Source organism: Nothoprocta perdicaria, unplaced genomic scaffold (genome assembly GCF_003342845.1).
Source record: "Nothoprocta perdicaria isolate Ctin4 unplaced genomic scaffold, notPer1 scaffold_123, whole genome shotgun sequence".
NCBI lineage: Eukaryota > Metazoa > Chordata > Aves > Tinamiformes > Tinamidae > Nothoprocta > Nothoprocta perdicaria.
The window spans coordinates 651,230-670,541 of NW_020454350.1; the positions used below are offsets into that span (position 1 = coordinate 651,230).

Genomic DNA, 19,312 nt, shown 5'->3' on the forward strand with positions numbered 1-19,312 from the left:
TAATTTATAGTGGTTTTTGCAGTGGTGTTAAGGTGTAGTACAGTCTGCTCTGTCTGGGGAAGTTTGTGCTGAAGCAAGCTGAGAATATAGCCTGACATTTGGATAGTTTATTGTTTGGTTGGTTTGGCTTCAGTTTGAAGGGCTTGCCCCTTTGGGGCAAAAAGTTCATTGTTTGTTTTTTTTCCCCCTGACAGCCATGATTGTCTGTCCACATCTGAAGGTTTAGATGAACATTCTGTTGTTTTTGGTTTTGTAACTCCTAATGTTTTGTTTATTGTTTTTTGGACACAAGGAGATGTCATGTAAGTCAAACTTGGCTGTTTTGTGTGTTTGTTTTTCCTTCTAGATGGCTTTCATAAAGTTATGCAATATGATTCAGGCTCGGCTAAGCAAGAGCGATATGGCTCTGGCAAATATCAGCATCCCTTTTTCAGAAAAGGCCAAGAAGAGCTGCTGTCAAAGATAAAAAGGAAAGTAAGTAACTTTAATGTCTACTAGTAATATCCTGAGTTTGCTCATGAATTTGGAACGTTTCCTTCCACACTGTCTTAGGAAAACACACATACAGCTCACAAATATTAATAGGTTCTAGTCTTGGACTTTTGGTTACTAATATTCATCTTTTTAAGTTATGAGAAGCCCTTATCAAGTGTTCCTGAAAAACATTGTTTAGTACTGGGACTATGAAGCTGTTCTGATTGCCATATAAATGTGTTGCATAATCCTGCTTCTGTATTTGCCCTGTGGTACGAGAAAATTTTTCATGACAAATATCCTATAATACAGTATCTTCAGTTAAAAATGTCAAAAGATTCAAAAGGTGCAAGTGATACTGAAACACTGGCATTTTTTTGAAAAATCTAATGTGTRTCTTAAAAACCATATGAAAAGTGCTCTTGTGTTAGGATTTAGACCTCATATCCTAGTTAGCGTTCGTGTTATGCTCCTTAACCTCCCTATTTTTCCTATATGTTCTTCATTCCTAGGTTCCTCTGATAACCTGAGAAGGAAGCTAGATTAAAATRAGTTCTATTCATTCTTTTTTTCTCTTCTTCCACACTACTTTTCTTCAGTGTTCTCGACTTGTTTGTTACAAGTTTACCCCATATAGAAAATGGTAATAGCGACCCAGAGGAGGTCCACAAGATGTTARCGATTATTCATCAGATGCAAGGAAAACAGGATGTAATAGATTCTGCACTTGAATCACTAAAAAGGTATGTTGAATCCTTCTCAGGCTGTATGTGCCAGGATTCTGAGCAAGCTCTTTTGTTTTTTGCCTTATCACCATCCTCAGTAGGAAAAGTCTTGCTTGAGTTCTGCTAGGAAATAATCATCCCAATATTTCTTTTGATTGTGGAAAACATTAGGAGACTTTACCCCTCATATGCTTTACGTAACTGAATTAAGCTGACCGCTAAATGTGCTCGGCAAGCTGCTAATSCTGCACGCCCCGTGTTCTGCCACTGCATCTGTTGTGTGAAGCAGTACTGCTTTTTTAACAATGTGGAACCACGTTTCTGAACAATGTAGGATCCCATCCTCAGCCAATAATTAGATTTCATGTTCTTTGTATACATTATTTCAAATAGTATCTGGTATGTTAGCATTCAACTCGGAGGTCCTGCGGATCCCTTTCCATAAAGAGAAGCTAGGTAATTTTCTAATAAAGAATTCAAGTAAGATTTCTGTCAAATGAAGGGATACTAGTGTGCGTATTAGATATTTAAAATCTAGTTGCCCCCTTCTAGAATGGGATTAGTCTCTATCTGAGCATGCATTGCTTGCTGAATGTATACAGAATATAGAATACTGTATAGAGAACTTGGATTTCTGTGTTTTTAGATGCCCTATAGTGGGCTGGAATGTATTCGGCCGGGAGTGGCTTGTGCTTCTTGGAGGGTTACTCAGTTATACCTGGTGTACAGCTGAATCATGTGAATATGTTTCCTGAGCAAAGATTTAAATCCCAGCTTGTAAAAGAAAGTAGGAAAACTTAAAAAGGATGACATGTGCTTGTTCAATTGGAGGCTTTTCTGAGATAACTCTTAAAATTTGAAAATAAGGGAAGCAGCTGAAGACTGATACCCCACTGCCTTTTGCTAGCTTTTGAGTCATTTTCTGAAGGACCTTTATAGCTAATTTGAGAAATGATTAGTTTGGACTTTGAGAAACTGTCTCTTCAAATAGAGTAGCCTCTCTTTCCATCTGCTCAAGTTGAATTGTTGGTTTCATTCCCACATAGGGGAACACAGCAGCTCCTATAAGGAATTCCTTTTAACAAATGCTACTGTCCTAATCTTAAGTTCTCCCTTTCCTGTTCCCTACTTTGAATTTCCTCCTGCTACCTTTTCCTTAGTGTTGCATTGCAAACTTGAAATGTGTAAATTAGGATGGGGCGTTCTTGTTTTGGCAGAGCTTTCTCTGTCCCTCATGACATTTTGATGATGTAACAGTTTTGAAAAACTAATTGCTACCATGAAGAGTGTTCATGATATTCAGCTTAGTGAACTCATCCTCATCTTGTCAGCTCTTTCCAAACATGAGGCAGTGCTTGTGGGGAGAGGTAATATCTTTTAATAGACTGACTTACAATAATGGGAGAGGGTGTCGGACAAGCCCACAGTGACCTCAGAGGGCYTTTGTATGCAGACGCTCATCAGTTCTTTTTTCCAGTTATAGTAGATATTAGATAGCCTAATAAAAGGCATTAGCTGCCCTTGCGAACACAGCCTGACACAGAGCAGGTGATTGGAGGCTCTTGCCAAAGCTGACGGATGCGCTGTCCTGTGTATGGTTTCCAGTCTCCTCCAGGGAGGTCTCGTTCCTCACTCGTGCTTCTTCCTGTCAGTTGAAGGTCCTCCTCAAGGTGTGATGAGATGGTCCTTTTCTTAAACCAGACTCRGCTCCATTGTTCAGTTAATCTGAGTTGACCGAAATTTTCACTTGAATTTTGCTGACGCTTTTTCATCTGCCAACATTATTTTAGCACACTAATAAATGAGATCTAGGTTAGTTATTTGSGGAATCTAAAGGCCGTCCGTGCTTYGCACGTAAACTGTACGTGCTTATCAGTGGTGAATGCTTCAGGCACATTTGTTTCTTTGCTTTGGAACTTCTTCGTCTTCACAAGCAGCAGAAGAGCTCAGCGGGGTGAACTTTATTTTTGCCTTTCTGTTACCAAGATACTGGCAGCCTGTTTGTGATGCTTAATTTATATGGGATTTGTGACCCACTTGAGATAAATAGCTAGACTGGAGAGCAGATTAACTGATAAGGTGTTAGGATAAGTAGAAATGGTGTTTTAGCTCATTTTCTCTCAAAGTGCTTTATTTTCACCAAAAAAAAAAAAGTTTTTTATTTAATTCTGCAAGAAATTTTAAATTATTATTTTGAGGTGTTTGTAATTAACAAAACACCATTTTCTCCCTGCCCTTTTCCTGTTAGTTTTTTTTCTTCATCTTTAGAAGAGGATGGTAAGCTTCTTTAAGAGCTACTGAAATATTTCCCTTGAATTTTCAGGGAAAACAAAGCCCTTTGGAAGGAAGTTCTTGATCTTAAACAGAAGCAAATCCAGCATCGACAGCTCTGTGAGGCAGTGAGTAGCCCAGCTGCTGAGTGACTATAAAGCATAAGCCTTTAGGTAGCTGAAAACTGTGTGATTATGTCCGCTTTGCTTACTGCCTTTCACAGTGAGGAAAGCACTGGTGCTACCCTGCAATTGCCAGCTTTAGGGGTGTATGGAAAATATTCYGATTTAAATAATTCAGAATGAGAACACCAAGCAGTGATTTGAATTACTACTCTGCAGAATATCTTACTTATAACTGGTTACTGTGAGGAATTTCAGGTGAAATACTTACTTTTCCCTTCCCACAAAAGAGAATATCTGTATGAATATGACACATCTATCTAGGCAGCTACAATGATTGAGGATGGAGCTAGCTGCCTTATAAAGGGAGGCTGAAAAGTCCCCGGATTTCCTTTGACTGGAGAGGATACAGCTGAGGCCTGTAGAATCACAGTAACCATCACCAAACTGAACACAAACTCGTTTTTTTTTCACTCAGTTCTGGCATATGAGCAGGCACTCAGCCCTTTCATCCCTTGTTTAGTTTAAAACGGATAAAAAGCAGATCTGCCCGCAGCAAATAGAGAATTTCTGGAACTTGACAGCACAGGAGGGGCACTTGGCAGGGGCAGAGTGTCGACAGCTCCCGGAGATGGATGAAAACCTCCTTCATACCTGGTGCATGGAGGAGCAGGAAAACGGGTGGTCATGTGCACGCTCGTATCCCTGCAGTGAATCTGTGCAGGGGACTGGACTGAGCGGAGCGGCGGCCTCACGGGCTCTCCATAAATAGGCATCAGCTACAGCTCCTGTTGCACAGGCCGTCGGCCTGAGCTGCTGTGTCACATCCTATCTGCCTGCCAAGTGCCTTAGCTGGATCTCTGGGGTGGGGCAGGCAGGATCCCTGTTCCTGCTCCCTGTTCCATGCTGGAGCATCCTGCACTGGTTAAGCAGGGGTGCTTGAACATTAACCATCCCTGCAGTACAGCTGCTCCATCAGCAACAGAATGATTTGTGCTGCTGAGGTGATGGCTTTTTGATATGTAACTTGATTTCTGACAGTGATTGGTGACTGAGAACATTGCTTATAACTCTTTAGAATAGAAAACATAGTCGTAGTGCCCTGACATGTTTAAAATTACAGAAATCATATGCATGTGATTTTCCTGTGTGCAAATACTGCAAATTGTCCTCGTGATTATCTGTAAGAGGAAGCCAGGTTTCAGGATGCCTGTTGAAATTACTGTGCTTTTGCAAGTAATTAAGATAAGGAAGGAGAGTACTTGACATCTCTCTAGCTGCTGCTTTCTCCAAATGCTGCAGGCTTTGTTTCATCCCCAGGAGCTGGAACAGAAGTTGTGTTTTGGGTGGTTACCAGTAATTTATCCTAAGCTTTATTGAATATCAGCCTCAGTAACTTAGTAACATCGTAAAGGAGAGTGTGTGTGGTTGTTTTTTTGTGGTTGTTTGTTTGTTTTATTTTATTTGGAAACTATAATTAATGGCACATAGGGGTTCTGAGGTTTGTTTTATGTTTACTGATAATAACTGAGCTATTACTGGTCTTCATTATAGGCAGAAATCTAGAATGTGGGAAGGATCATTATTTTTTGTTAATTATTGACTGCCAAATGGTCTGTTCTCCAATTCATGCCTGCATTTTTTTTCTTTGCCCCTTCCCCTCTCCCCCAGAATGTTACATTGCAGGGTTATAACCAAACTGTGGACCTGCCACAAAAACAGTAAGTGCTGCAGACTGTAAAACTGGCTCTGTTCAGTGTTAGAGCTCTGTGTTTTGGCCAGTGATGCATATGCATCCCCCAGGGGCTTTCAGGTAGCAACTGACCTGGGTGTGGGTAGTGTTTTTTTTTTTTTTTTGGTGCTTGGTTTGGTTTTCTTTTGCATTAATCTATGTCATTAATGCTGTGTCCCAGGGGCTTCTCTAAACCGTTTTAGTTGGGTCAATCCCAAACTCACCATTTGGGTTTGGGAATGGGGTGAAATAGGTATTGTAAGGACCTATAAACTCCATATCTTGCCAATACAGGCAAAATAACGCTATCCTCTCTAATGAAGTTTAGGATTTATGTTCTCCAGGGAAAGGAAGGCTCTCAGCAAAACTAGTTTTGCAGTGAAAATGCTTGTCCTGTCAAGACTGGAAATCAAAATAAGGCCACTTTATCCTGATTCCAACACAGAATTTTGTGAGGCTAATCTCTTCTTACATACATACCTTGTAGTTCAAAGATCTTGTACCATCAGAAGATAGACAGACTTTAAGAAAGCTGAAGTTTCACTTTATCCRTAGGAAACCTAAGTTTTTGTAAGTATATTAAGTAGTGATGCTGCTTCTGAAGTTGTTTCTACCTTGTATTTTTCTGTATKAAGATTTATGTGATTCCTTGTCATTTTCATACCGGCCTTGTGAGCAAGGCTAGCATTGCAAACACTTTAAATGATCTATTCTAGGCCCCTTAAGATAGATAGCCCAGGAGACTACAATCAACAGTGTGATCAAGAACTAGTTGAGGAGGGCCAGGTAAACCTTTATCTTTAACTGTTCTTTGTTCTCTAAGCTCTTTCTTCTTTCTTCTCTGCAATAATGACTGCTGTTCAGCTCTTGTATTTCCTGTGTCATGGCTGGAGCTACACTTACCTTTGTTTGAATTCATAGGGTATGTATGGATGCTATGTGGCATACTAATAGGTGTAACAGGTTAATTGCTATGGAGCCAGTACCACACAGTGCTGCCTTAAGGAATCCTTTCTCTACACCCTTACAAACTTCTCTTTTTTCCCTTGTACATGTTTGAGCTTGGTAGTCATTGCTGCATTGCCACGTCTTGAAGTAATTGCACTGGTGCAGATAATGTAGCCCTTGCAGGATGTACTTCTCTTACGTTGGTAATAAGAAAATAGCAGCACTTAGTGTGCCTAAGGAATGCATGCAGTGGAGAAGTATGGARTATGGATTTCTAGGGTCTCATGCTAAGAGGCAGTGAATGCTCTGGCCCTGTCCTGCAGAGTATCAGTGTGTCTGTTTGTGTAGGCTTGTGCTCGAAGCGTGCCTGGCTGGATCTCTTCTAATGTATTTGCAGAGTCAAAGAATTAGATTAGGAAAAAAAGGCATATTCACAAAGTCATTTGTCACTTATTCTTAGAAGCAGCTTGTGGTCATTCTGAATAGGTGTTTGTGTGAAATCTGTTGATTCTTAAGCATTCAGATTAGAATCATGSAACATCAAGATGATAGTTGTTTAGTCTTGAGGATAGAGAACTTGGGAAAGTACTAGAAGAAGTTTGGAAATTACATTAAACTCAGCATACTAATATCACAGTAGGAAATTGGAGAAGTTAACATATTTATTAGACTCATGTGGAAAATACTAGTTTTCTGAAAGAAATATTAGATTTAATATTGGTGTACTGCTTAATGTTTTACCTAGATCATTAAGGAAGAATGCTGTGTAATTTAAAGTTTAATCTATTCTGCAGCAGTTATATGGAGCTATCATTTGGCAAGCAAAGGCAGAATGTACTAAAAGAAAAAWTATCTTGCATATTTTTGGGATTATTAATTGGGGCAATTTTTCTTCAGTGAATTTTAAAGTGTCTGGTCTTGGGTTTTGTTTGTTTTTATTTTTGTCTTTTTTTAATTATGTTGGAAAGCTTTATTGATAATTGGTACAGTTAAAACAGATCGAAAAGAAACTTGGAAGCCTTCTGGAATGAGAGGGTTTTGAGGAGCTGTAGGAAGAAGTGTGCCCTGAAGGCAAGACAGTGGTAAAGGAACAACAACAACAGAAAACTAAGAATGAAGGGCCTAAAACTTTGTCACTGTAGAATCAATCCTGTGTGTGACTGAGTGACTGATATTAAACTATTGTCTTCTGCACAAACCGTTTGATTTAGGAGGCTTTTAAAAATTTTTGAATAAGCTAAACTTACTATTTTGTGTAATAAAACCAAATAATTTTATGAATGCTATTTTACATTATCAAATGAAGACTCCATTACCACAAATAATAGGACCAGGTCAGATTTATACCAATAGAACAACCTCCCGAGCACCTAGCAAGGTGTTTGTGGTGATTTTTTTTTTTTTTTTTTCCGGACCTCAGAAGATCAGTGCAACAGGACGGGAAGCAGAAGCAAGTGCGGAGCTGCCATGAGTGGCTTTGAAGGAGCTCAGCTAAGAGTTCAAGTAGACGCATTGCAGATGTGGGCAAGACTGGCTGACAAGTAAGAGCAATGCATTTTGTTCAGGGTGACAACAGCACTGGAATCCTTGCCTGTCTAAGCAAGGAAAAAGATRTCCTTGGGAGCTGAGCTCTGCTGCCCTTTAGATGGAAGGGAGGGCTTCCCTTTCCATCCCCTCTGCCCACTTTCACTGCACGTGGTTCCTTTCCTGCTTGAATTCAGCTCGGACTGAAGTTTTTCAGGGTTCGTGGTGATTTGCTCAACATGTTCTAGCTCATGGTCATAATTGTGTTAGAAATGGGTGAAGAAGTAGGAGAAAGGAAAAGGAGATGGAGGGGCAGGCTGTAGGTTAGGAAGGGTTGTAAGTTTGAATGTGGGAAAAGGAAGATGAGATTGCTGGGGAAGCGTGCCATGGAGCCTGCCTGTGGATTTTGTGAAAGAAAATAGTAGAGAACACACGTATGAGGGAATCAGCTCATGGTTTTGAAGGACAGGAGTGAACTATGGGAAAATGGGCCCTTTCCTTTCCCTTTGGAGACTCTTCTTCCTTGCAGACTTTCCACTTTGCCAGCTATCCCCATTCATTAACAACATATGAGTTGAGAAGTGAGTCTTGATTTGTTTTTGTTGGGAGTGGTGCTAAAGCAGAAGCAGAGAGAGGGAAGGATGAGGGAAGTTTCACTAAAGGTAAGTCCCGGGGGTGCCACAGTGCTCTGAAGGAGCAGCAGGAGCCTTTTGTTTTTCATTTGTTGCTGTTGAATGTGAATGAAGCTCTGCCAGGTAGCAAAACAAAGGCTTCAAAGCCACAGCCTGGGTTCAGTTTTAGTTTTGTGGGGGGATGTTCTTTTGTTTCAGCTCCTCTTCTAGCTAGCATGCAAATGCTAATTCTTAGTGCAATTTCTCTTGCATTAAGAACAAATGTTTCATGGATAATTACGTTGCTAAAAATGTAATTAGTATTCAGCAGTTGTTCTTAACAGAATGAACCTAAACACTGTGGACTCAGAACCTTCTGTCTGAAATACTCAGGAAACATCTTCTGGAATAAAAGACAGACTTTCAGAGTTACTGTTTGCTGCCTTCACTCAACTGCAGTTCTAGTTCAATAGCACAAGTACAGTCTAACTCAAAACACTTGTATCTTAAATGTGCCTTTTTGTAATATGACTAAAAGGTTTTTGGTTTTTTTTCCATCCTTGACATAACTTCACATGTTCTTTTTAATGCTGGGTCAGCTCACAAGGTAAAAAAGATTTACTGATGCTTTTTAGGGTGGATTAAATATCCTTCATTTTCCTCTTGATTTTCTGGTAGCCTGGTTTAGAGCTGTTGATAAAGCATGAAATTAAAACAGGATGCTTGTAACTATTTTACTACAAAAGGCAGAGGACCCAGGTTAGTTAATAGGAAGTCATATGCTATGTTTTTAAGCAAGAAAAAAAAACTGTTGCATTCTTAGATAAGAACAGAATAAAAACTTAGGAAAACGTCTGCCTTCACATGTGTACTCCTGCAGCTGGAGGTGGTTGCCTTAACTAACAGTAAGAATGAGGATTTCTGTGAAGCTGAGACTGAGAAATTTGCTGTCTGTCCTGAACTACTTTCACCTCTCTGCTCCAGAATATGTGAAACTATCACCATTTTATAGACTGGGAGTGAAAACTAAGACAGGTTTGGATTTGCCCRGGATGTGGTATCATTAAATTTTAGTTGTTCTTCAGGCAGCGCTGTGCTATGATCAGTAGATCAAAGTTGCAGGGTAGTCTTGAAGTCTTTCTATTGCTTAAAATATTTACTTCTTGAGCCGTGTTAACTGTCTCCCCAGTCACAAGATCTTTAACAGACATATCCAGAGAAATAATCCAGTAGCAGTTGTTGTTGGCAGTTTGGAGGCGTGGAAAAAATTGCTCATTCATTGAGTGTTCACTGTGCACGCTCACAAATGCTACGTGCTTGCATGTGTGATGTGTGTAGTGAAGAAAAGGCTGAAATCAGAATTTTGCTTCCAAGAAAATACTTGGCTTTAGTAAATTCACAGCCTTCTGTCACTGCTTTTCTCACACAGCTTGAGAGATGATATACCTGYGTGGCAGTATTAATACAGAGGTTAAAACAGAGCTTGCTGCATGGAAAAATACTGCAACTGAGGTCAGCCCAAAGAAAATGCCTTTGAGTAGGCATAAATCAAAATGTGTTTCACTGGTTATATTTCAACCTCTTCTCTTGTTACAAGGAGAAATCTTTAATTGGATATATGCTATCCTGGGCTTTACGTAAAGTGAATGAAACTAAATTATTTGATGAAAATCTTCCATTTGCGTATGCAGTGAATGACGTGGCGGTCAGAAGTGTCTTGACTGGAGTGACCCCTTTCTTCCCCTTAGGCACCCGGCTCATGTGACCCTTTACCAGGGAGCTTTGGTTGATGGGAGCATTTCTGAGCAGCACCGTGTGCTGCTGCCCAGCATATGCTGTGTTAATGCTTTATTTTTATTTTTAGCACAGCACAACTGTGTGCTCCTCCCTGCAGTGTGAGTTGCTTTCCTGGTCCACATTCCTTGCAGTGCATCTGCCTGTAAATGTCTTTGGAGTACATAGAATCAATGATGCTAAGATACTGGTATGTTAAGTCAGTAAGAGTAAAAATGAAACATAATTTTTGTGGTGTATTGGGCCAGAACCCTTCTTGATTTCTTCTCACTGCTGTGTTTTRTTGTGCTTACCTTGGAGGCTACTGATACAGAAATACTAATAAATTTACAGCTGTGTGTAGTTCACAAGTTGCATTTGGAGCAGTGAAGCCCTTCAGGATTGCCAGCCATACTTGAAGAATAAAGCTCGCTGCAGGGGAACCTTGAACTGAAACTTCTGTTAAGTAACGGAGTCCTAGAGCCTGTGATCGGATATGAAAAGGATGGAAAAGCAGATCATGGGAAGAATCTCTAGCTCCATTTGTATACCTGTTCTGGCAGCCTGGCTTGGGAGGCTTTCTCTCTTTGTACAGAGAAAGTTGCCAATAGAATTGGCCAAATGTGCCCAGTGTCTGTCAGCCTCCAACTCCTGCCATCTACAGTCTACCAAAAAGATAGGCCTGCATTCATTCATAAACAACTTATTTTTTTGCTAAATTAAAAGTGATTTCGCTATCCTCATAAGGCATACTTGCTTTAATTAAGCAGCTGTAGTTAAGTGGGTGCTTGTCAACACCTGTGTCAAATTCAGTGTAGAAATGGTTTTGAGGTTAGAATTCTGTTCTGTGTTGAAATCAGCATAGACTTAAACTGATAGAGAGCTGCTGTTCTTGTCAGCAGCTGCTCAAAGAACTTCTGTGTYGCTGGCCCAAGCCTGGACTCTCTCAAGAAAGAGGCGAGCGGAGCTGATGCTGCTTCTGGCTTCTCCTGGACCAGCCAGCCGGACACCAAGCTGGATCCCTCTGACACCTCAGCTAGTGTTGTGTCCAGGCTTGGATCCTCTTCGTCACAGTGCTCGGAAAAGTAAGTCTTAGTGTCTGCTTGCTTAGGGTTTGGGGGACTACCCGGGTGTGACATTCCACTTCTGACGTATCACTGTTCAAGGTTTGATGTGAAAGCATGCCCACAAACCTTCCTTTGAGTAAGTTTCGAAACAGTGCCCAGCTTGTGTGAGTTACTTGTATGAGTGTTTAAAGGGTTGAGTTCAGTGAAAAGCACGCTGGTTCTGTGATTTAGTAGTAGGGTGGCTCAAAATAACCTTTGTCAGTTGTCTGCAGCCTCTACAGCTGTCTTGTTGGTGGATGTGACTCAGAAGCTGAGCTCGTGCCACAGGCATCCCCTAAATCAGGAGGGCTCAACTGCTAGGCCAGCTGCCTTCATGGCTTGTGGGCGGCTGCGGCCTCTCTGAGATGCTGGTTCGTTTTCAGGGATGAAAGCCTTTGGGCCCTTGTTTTCCTTTGTGCTGGCATTAAAAACAGCTTTCTCACAGATAACTGAGCTTACTGTGTGCTGGTGGAACTGGATTTTAGGAGTACCTCTCAGGGCTGTTATGTGCATATGAAAGCTTTGGTTGCTGCTTAGGCAGGAAGAGTAAGTCTCTTATCTGGCAGGAGGTGATATGGAGCATTCGCATGAAATGGGAGGTTGACTCTCTGAGTCCTGAGTCTAAAAGAAGGTGGGTGGCTGTCACTCGGAGCAGATGAGTAACAAACAAGGTTGAGATTATTGTGTCCCTCAGCAGAGCAGTCTAGCAGATCAGAGCAAATCTCTTCAAAAACCTTAAGAAATTTTTCACTTTAAAAAACTCATGAGACAAGACTCCTTGAATCAGTTTTATTTCTGAGCCTGACCCTTGAGGGATGGCAGACACTTAGGATGTACACCCTCTGGATCAGGGCTACTCTGTGAAGTGTCACATTGAAGTGTGTTGTGGCAGGGGGGATGTTTCTTGCTTAAGTGAGTGAACTTGAGAACCTCATGTTAGTCTTTGGATTTAGGTTCTTCCCTTTGAATCTCTGGACAGCTTCTCGTTTCATCCCTTGGAGATGTTTCCAAAATAAAGCTGGGTTGTATTTTGACTTAATTCCTAGAGAGTAAAGCTGATTTTCACAGGAACTGATCTAGCTATCTCTAGGCATCTGATAGAATGAAAAGGGTCTCTCTGCTATGTAGAGAATATCCTTTGATTTAGATCAAAGGTGCCTCCCTGTTCTCTTTATGGCTTACACAGAAGGTTTAGAGTGATGCACAGCTCCGCCTGTAGATTATCTGAATTGGTCTCGAGCTGTTGGGAGTTCTGCCTGGGGAGCAGGGGGAAGAATCCTGCAGGTTGAGCCCCTGGCTGCTCCTTTGAGGCTCATATGTGTATATATGCCTACGTATATACATATGGGTATTATGCAAACTGTGTTCACATGTTCAGTCTTAACGCTTGCAGGCGAGATACTGGTTTGTGCTGCCCTGCAGAAGTCAAACGCCTTGTCACAGTCAGGATAAAAAAGACTTCACAGTAAGCAGCTATGASGCCATCCTGTGCAAAGCTGGTGAGAGCCTGTGCGCCTGATCTGTAGCACTCCCTGCCTTCGAGTCTTTGAAGAGGGAGTTTTGCAGTGGTCACCTAGAAACTGCGTACACAAGAGACTGGTTTCCTTTCCCCTCTGCTTTTCCAGCTTGCGATATCTTGATTTATCTTGGCTTATAGATTGCTGGTGAGGGCCAAATTGTAAATAAAGTTTTCCAGAGAAAGTCCAGAGATCTGACAGCAAGTTATTGTGAATTTAAAATGAAAGTAGACTTTTAGGTCTGTAGACAGGAAAAAATGCTTACTTATCTTTCATTGCCAGTTACTATGGCTATATCTGAGTCCTTTTTTTTTTTTTTTTTTTTTTTTTTTTTTTTTTTTTTTTTTAATAGGAGATGTGTAGAATTAAGACATTTGCACAAACCTTGCTTTTTTGGCAGGGAGGAAGACCAGTTTTGTTTTTGTGTCTTTTTTAATCTTCTGTAATATTCTTACAGCCTTAAACAGAATTACTTAGAAACATGAAGGAAGTAGTTTAGGACAAAACTCTGTGTAATTGTCCTCTTAAAGATACAATTTATTTTACAACAACAATGGGGAAAACTCAACTGCTTTTGAAGATTTTGACACTATCAGGATTGGAGTGTTGGGCTAGATAGCGTGAAAAGAAACTAATCTGCAGAATGAAGATAGTAAACCTGAGGTCACCTTTAGTTAGGATGAGAACAATCTAAACTGTATAAATGTAAATACTGTATACATTAAACATGTTAAAAACAAAAAGTTCAAAAAAGTTCAAGTTCACTAGTTAAAAAGTGTCTTAACAAAGGTGACTTAGAAAAGGTAGAGAAACTGGCAAGCAAAAAAGTCAGAACATCTTAAATTGTAATCTGTCTCTAAAGACACAACTTACGGTTTGGAGTGGATCTGCTTAAAAAGTAAGTTCTTTCTGACTTGAAACATGCAATTTCTCTGGAAATGATAGGAGAGGCATGAAAGAAAGCTAAAGTAGCTGAAAAAAAACAGCAATGCCACTGGATTTCCTCACACTCACAAGGCATTTTAAAGTGAGGCAAGGATGTGCTCTAAAGAAAGTATCCCAGTTTTCTACATGTAAGATGCTTTATAAAACTAGTAGAAGAGTTGCTCTGTGTTTTAATTAAATTTCTGTATTTTTAATATTGAGGGGGGAAAAAATCTGGAGAGAACTGTTGTAAACTTCTTTGACTGAAATTATGCAGCATGTTATGCAGCATGTTATTACACAGCTTATGTGAACATTTATATTTTCTTTGCAGAATACATTCATCGGACACAGACTGGATACTTGAATATTGCAGTAGAAGTTGTGAAGATCAAGAACATCTAGTAAGGAAAAGAAATACTGTTTCTGTTGCATTCCAATAATTTATATGAAGGGATTTATTATAACCTAAGCCTCTGTTGTTTCTAATACTTTTTTTCTTTTACTTAAATTAATTTTGGCTTAGCAGTTGTTTGTGATGATGGGAAAAATACCAGACGTTTAGAAAATTGTGTATTCCATGGTTTGTCCTGTGATTTCACAGTAGCAAGACCCAGAACTTGAATTCAATGGTGAACTGAATTCTAGAACTGACTTATAGCTGAGCTAAATCTTACTTCCTTGCTGAAGGTATTGATGTAGCACAGTCACTGCAACCCTCTGGAAGAAGGGACACAGTAGGGAAGAAATAAAAAGGGTTGCTTAAGATGGAAGTGGTTTCTGTAGCATTTGTTCCTAAGGCTTGTTTCTCAGCCCTGAGTGAAAGACCTTCATGATCATCGCAGAAACAAAAGGAACCATAATCTGATATTTATCATTTCCTTAAAGACAATAACTCCAGGATCTAATTTCAGCTCTTACCTAGATGATGGGAGAGGAAGAAGTGCTGCATTGCCCCAACTGTGGAGTCCAAGTGCTTTGTCTGTATTTGATACCTTTGTCTGAAAAATATAGTGAACTACCAGATGCGGTGTTGTGTCTTGTTTTACTAACATACACTTGGAGCATAATGGCCAATATAAGTGTAGGTGTAGGTTTTTTTGGGTGGGTTAATAAACAAAGGTGACGATGGCTGCAGGGGCAGTTGCAGCAGAGATAAGGTTTCAGTCTCCACCTGTCCATTGAATTGTGGTGCGTGGTGGCTATGGCAGGACTATTAATCAAACTGGGAAGGAGAAGGGGGGAAAAAAAATGTGAAAACCCCAGCAACTCATGACTTTCTATAGAATAACTTATAATTACACGTGTGCATGCACATACTGGTCACATTTTCACATGCCAAACCTTTTTCTCTCATTAATGAAAACATACAGGAATCTGAACAAGCAACAGACTGCAGTGGATTAGACACAGAAGCAGAAGACTATAGTTCTGCCTGTTCCGATTCAGGTAAAAGTCCTAGACTGAGTTTAACCAGTCTCAGTTGGCCTGTTTCCAGGTGTGAGTTTTCTTGTSTTTTCCTGTACAAAAATACGTAAAATGCTAAATAACTATTACATGCAGGAGAAAAAACATACCATGGAAGTTTCCTTAAACATAGAGGTCACCGGAATCCTGGAATCATATCTCTGAATTTTTCCATCTCTTTTTTCTGTCCCTGAAGACATGGAAAATGTAACATAGTGTAACTTATTTTTGAGAATATTTTTATTGTTGTTAATTTTGCCTATTTATATGGTTAAAACTGCTTATTGCTGCTTTTGAGAGATAAAAGTAAATCAATGCGTGGGCTGCTGTTCTATGAAAAAAGCCTATTCATGTTTGGGAGTTTGAGAACTCTTTTGCAGTTGGAAAGCAGTTACTTTGTGGAAGTCCTAAAGTTTGGAACATGAAATAATATTATATTCAGGCTTTTGAATAACTTAGTCGTTGATGTAGCGTGTTTGCTGAGCTAACTTCAGGTTAGATAAAAGCTGCTTTTGTGCTTTGAGCCCTTTCTTGCCATAATGATCATCAATACTGATCATAATGATACTTAAGTCATAATGATCATAAATACTTATGGATCCTACTTGAGGAGAAAAGATCTTGAAAAATTGTCTCCGTTCACAGAACTTAACCATGTTTTGTCAGTTTTTCTTTTTGGAATAAAACCATGTTTGGTTGCTCAAATGAGCATACATACTTTTTTTATAGTAAGAACTATTTTTTTTTTTTTAGTCCAAACACGTGACTGCAATAAAATGTTCTAAAACTTCTGTAAAGCTTCTTCCCAGACCTTTGGTCCATCAAGAGTCTTTTTCTTTTCTTCCAAATTTGCCATCTTTCCAAAAGCTTCAGTGAAAAGATTATATTTTTAGAAAGCTCTGGAGATCAATTTATCTGCCGTGAATTTGGAGCTAGTTCTTACAGTGGCATGGTAAGAATTGGGCTTAGAGTCTGGGTTTTTTGGTGTGTTTTTTTTTTGTTGTTTTTGTCTCCTTTTATCTCTTTCTTTTTTTAGTGGCTTTGAAATGGCTTTTAAAACTGTATATATTTTAAGAAACTTTTAACTGTTCTCTTAGCTTGTTGAAAACCTGCCTTTAAAATATATTTTTCCTTGTAGTAAAAGCAAAATAGGCTTTTAAAGCTGTACAGAGAATTTTTATGGAGTGTAAAATATTTTTGTGTATTTTTCTAATTGAGAAAAGTCCAAAACAAGTATTTCTTACACTGAAGCAGATGAGAAATCGTTTTCTTCTGTGTCACTTTTATATATGTGTGTGTACATGTATTTATATGTATATCCTGAAGGATTGGAAATAAATATGAAAGGAATGTAGGTCAGAATTTTCCCTTTAAAAAAAGATTGGAACTGAAGTGGGTTTTTTTTTAGTCATTGTAGTCATTATAGTTTAATTTTAAAACTCATTGTGCAGTCTTTATTTCAGGACTGTTAGGGTATCTTGAGTGCTCATAGTGACCTTTGTGTATGTGGGGTGTTTTTTTTTTTTTTTCTCCTTTCCTCCCTATAAAAGGACATCTTGAGAAGAAAAGTGAATCACTCTGGAATCCAGAAAACTGAGCAGCACTTCAGTCAGAAATGTGACGACAGCATGAGCCTAACTAAGAGAGTATTGGCTTTGGAAGAAAAGTCTCTTCGGAAGCTCTCTGAAATTTTATCCACCTTGTCTGCTCTGGCCAGTTACGTCATGAACACAGAGAAATCTCAAAGGCTGTCCCAAGTTCAAGGGGAATGAACTGACAGCTAAGCCTCTTAGGGACAAATTAAGGCGATCTTGACATGTGCAGAGTTTGGACTCCTAGAAAGGATCGGTCTTTTAGATATTTGAACTCAACACTTTTTTTTTTTTTTGGTAGCAGATATGTTTCAAACTTAAATGAAGTGCTGTGTACAGCATTTGTTACCATAAACATTCCAGGACGTTTTACCTGTAGTCCTCTGTGGTTGTTCCAGAGGCAGTATACAGACTCAGTGACTGACTAGTCTTTTGCCTGCATAGTGATTGATCTAGACAAATCAATAAAGACAGCTGGATTGAATTTGAGACTTGCTTTGTCTCTTTATCTACTTCATTATTGTAAGAACCTCTGCCATGTCCTTCAGTCATGGCAAATAGTAGTTGCAGAAGGAGTTGGAGTATTGTGTAGAAATTGGTCACGTGCTACTGGCTACCTTGGATTATTTTTGGTTAATTGTTTTGTGTAACCTTGTTTATCGTAAGAAAAATCTGTAGACTAGTGTCACCTGGGCTTTGGCTTTGCTCAGGGAGTGACCTTATAGTGATTTACACAGCTTGCATTTCAGCCTTGCGAGAGGACAGTATATAAGAAAGCAACAGCCCATTAGGAAGGCCTTGCATAAGCAATGCATCTAGACCTTTGCTCTTTATTCTAATGTGATGTAATAAAACTGGATTTGAGAAAAGACCAGTGAAGTTCAAACTAAARATAATAACTTGAAAGCCTAAGGTTAAATAACTAATATATATCCCTAGGAATGATCTAATGATTGACAAGTAGTTTGTTATTAGGCTACAGCATTCTATAATCTTAAAAACAAAAAAAAAGCAGCTGTATAATACATCTTGAAACTGAAATATTTCAGTTATTTTCCTACAAGCTACCAGAGCAAGAGCTATCAAAATGTGGGAGATTTTTTTTGCGGGTATTATTGGCATGGGTGGCTATTTTTTCTCCCCTGTGCCACGGCACTGTGTGCTGTAAGTTCTTGGTAGAAGTTGAAACAGAAGCAGCTGACCTTGACTCTTGCAGGAAGATTGTAGGATTGGATTTGCAATATATCTTAACAAAACATCGGTAGTGCTGTCCTCTGCTGTGCAATTTGTGGAACACTTGTGAAGTGTTCGTACTGTTGTCAACATACTAGTTTATTTCCATAAAATAGCTTCTTAAAGCAAAAATTAATTGAAGATGCTTTTGAAGTTGTGCAGCATGCTTGGTAGAGTACAGAAGGAGGTTAGTTTTACTGTATTTTCATTACTCATTAGGCTAACAATTTTCCATGATATCCTTTCTTTTGGAATCAATTTCTCCTAAGTGATTCTATAGCTAATGGGTATGAAGTTCAAAGACTATTTGTTTTGGAAAGAGGTCTCCTTAGGGACTGCCTGACTGAGATCCTTGAGGATTAATCTGAATGTTTTTGTTGTGCATAGGCTTATATTAAGTTCTGAGATCATTCGGATAACAAATTAAATGACAAAACATGGGCACATTTTATATATTCAGCTAATTAGCTACTACTTAGCTATTGTACCAAAATGAGGAGTTTCCTGGAAACATAGGAGTGGGTGAAAGACCGTGCTGTTCGTGCCTGTAAATTTTCCTTAGCCTTGGCTAGCCTTTTCCCTCCTGTGGACTCCAGTCACAGGTGAGCACAGCGTGAGGGTAGAGGGGCAGTTTAAATTGGCGTGGCTTTGAAAAGCTGATTAGTTCTGTCCTTGAACCGTCTCCGTGCAAACTCGGATGCAGAAGGGTCAGCTGGAGCCCGACGCTCGTGAGTGACCACAGGGGCTCATGGCGGGGAGGAGGCAGGTGTTTCTAGCTGGCTCGGGTGCMCCGTGATGAGCAAGTAGCCTCTTGAAGTGGAGGGGACAGTGTTGAGGCTTCTTCCTCTCTGTTTTCTGTAGGGATGATGGTGCTTCAGCTACAGCCTGTAAGGGCTGTGTGATGCTTTTGGAAGGGAAGGAATCCATCTCCTGCTTCAAAGGGAGGTCCCCTAAGGAAGGCCTCTCATTGATCTGTTCTTTGCCGCCCCTGGCAAGGGTGCCTAGGCCTCCCCTGCCCCTGGCTATATTAAAATAAGGGCTCTGTCCCCAGGGAGACCCTTGTGGAGAGGCCGGGGGAGCAGGGGAGGCTGCGGCCACGCTTGGGGCCTCGCTGCGTGCCCCGCCTGGCCCCGCCCCGCGCAGGGAGGCGCGCCCGGATTGGCCGTCCCGCGCGGCTCGTTTGCATGCCCCCGCCCTGTTGTGTCACGTGAGCGCGGCGCACGTGGGGCGCTTATGTAAAGGCGCGCGGGGAGCGGGCGCGCGCACGTGCGGCGGCGCCGCGCGCGTGCGGCC

The 19,312-nt window shown here is 40.3% G+C and overlaps 1 protein-coding gene across 5 annotated transcripts; it reads left to right on the plus strand.

Moving 5' to 3' along the window:
* The first annotated feature begins 414 nt into the window (after positions 1–414).
* Positions 415–17,270, plus strand: LOC112960358. 5 transcript variants are annotated; one of them, XM_026054587.1, is made up of 8 exons: positions 425–474; positions 987–1,217; positions 6,041–6,110; positions 7,686–7,813; positions 11,080–11,265; positions 14,062–14,131; positions 15,101–15,176; positions 16,745–17,270. In XM_026054587.1, exons 2-8 carry the CDS (start codon positions 1,147–1,149, stop codon positions 16,789–16,791), a joined length of 648 nt encoding a protein of 215 aa, XP_025910372.1. In that variant the 5' UTR covers positions 425–474; positions 987–1,146; the 3' UTR covers positions 16,792–17,270. The 5 variants fall into 5 exon arrangements, with proteins under 5 accessions (XP_025910376.1, XP_025910375.1, XP_025910372.1 ...); XM_026054589.1 differs by having other exon boundaries at positions 11,083–11,265; XM_026054588.1 differs by having other exon boundaries at positions 443–474; positions 1,074–1,217.
* The last annotated feature ends 2,042 nt before the right edge of the window (positions 17,271–19,312 follow it).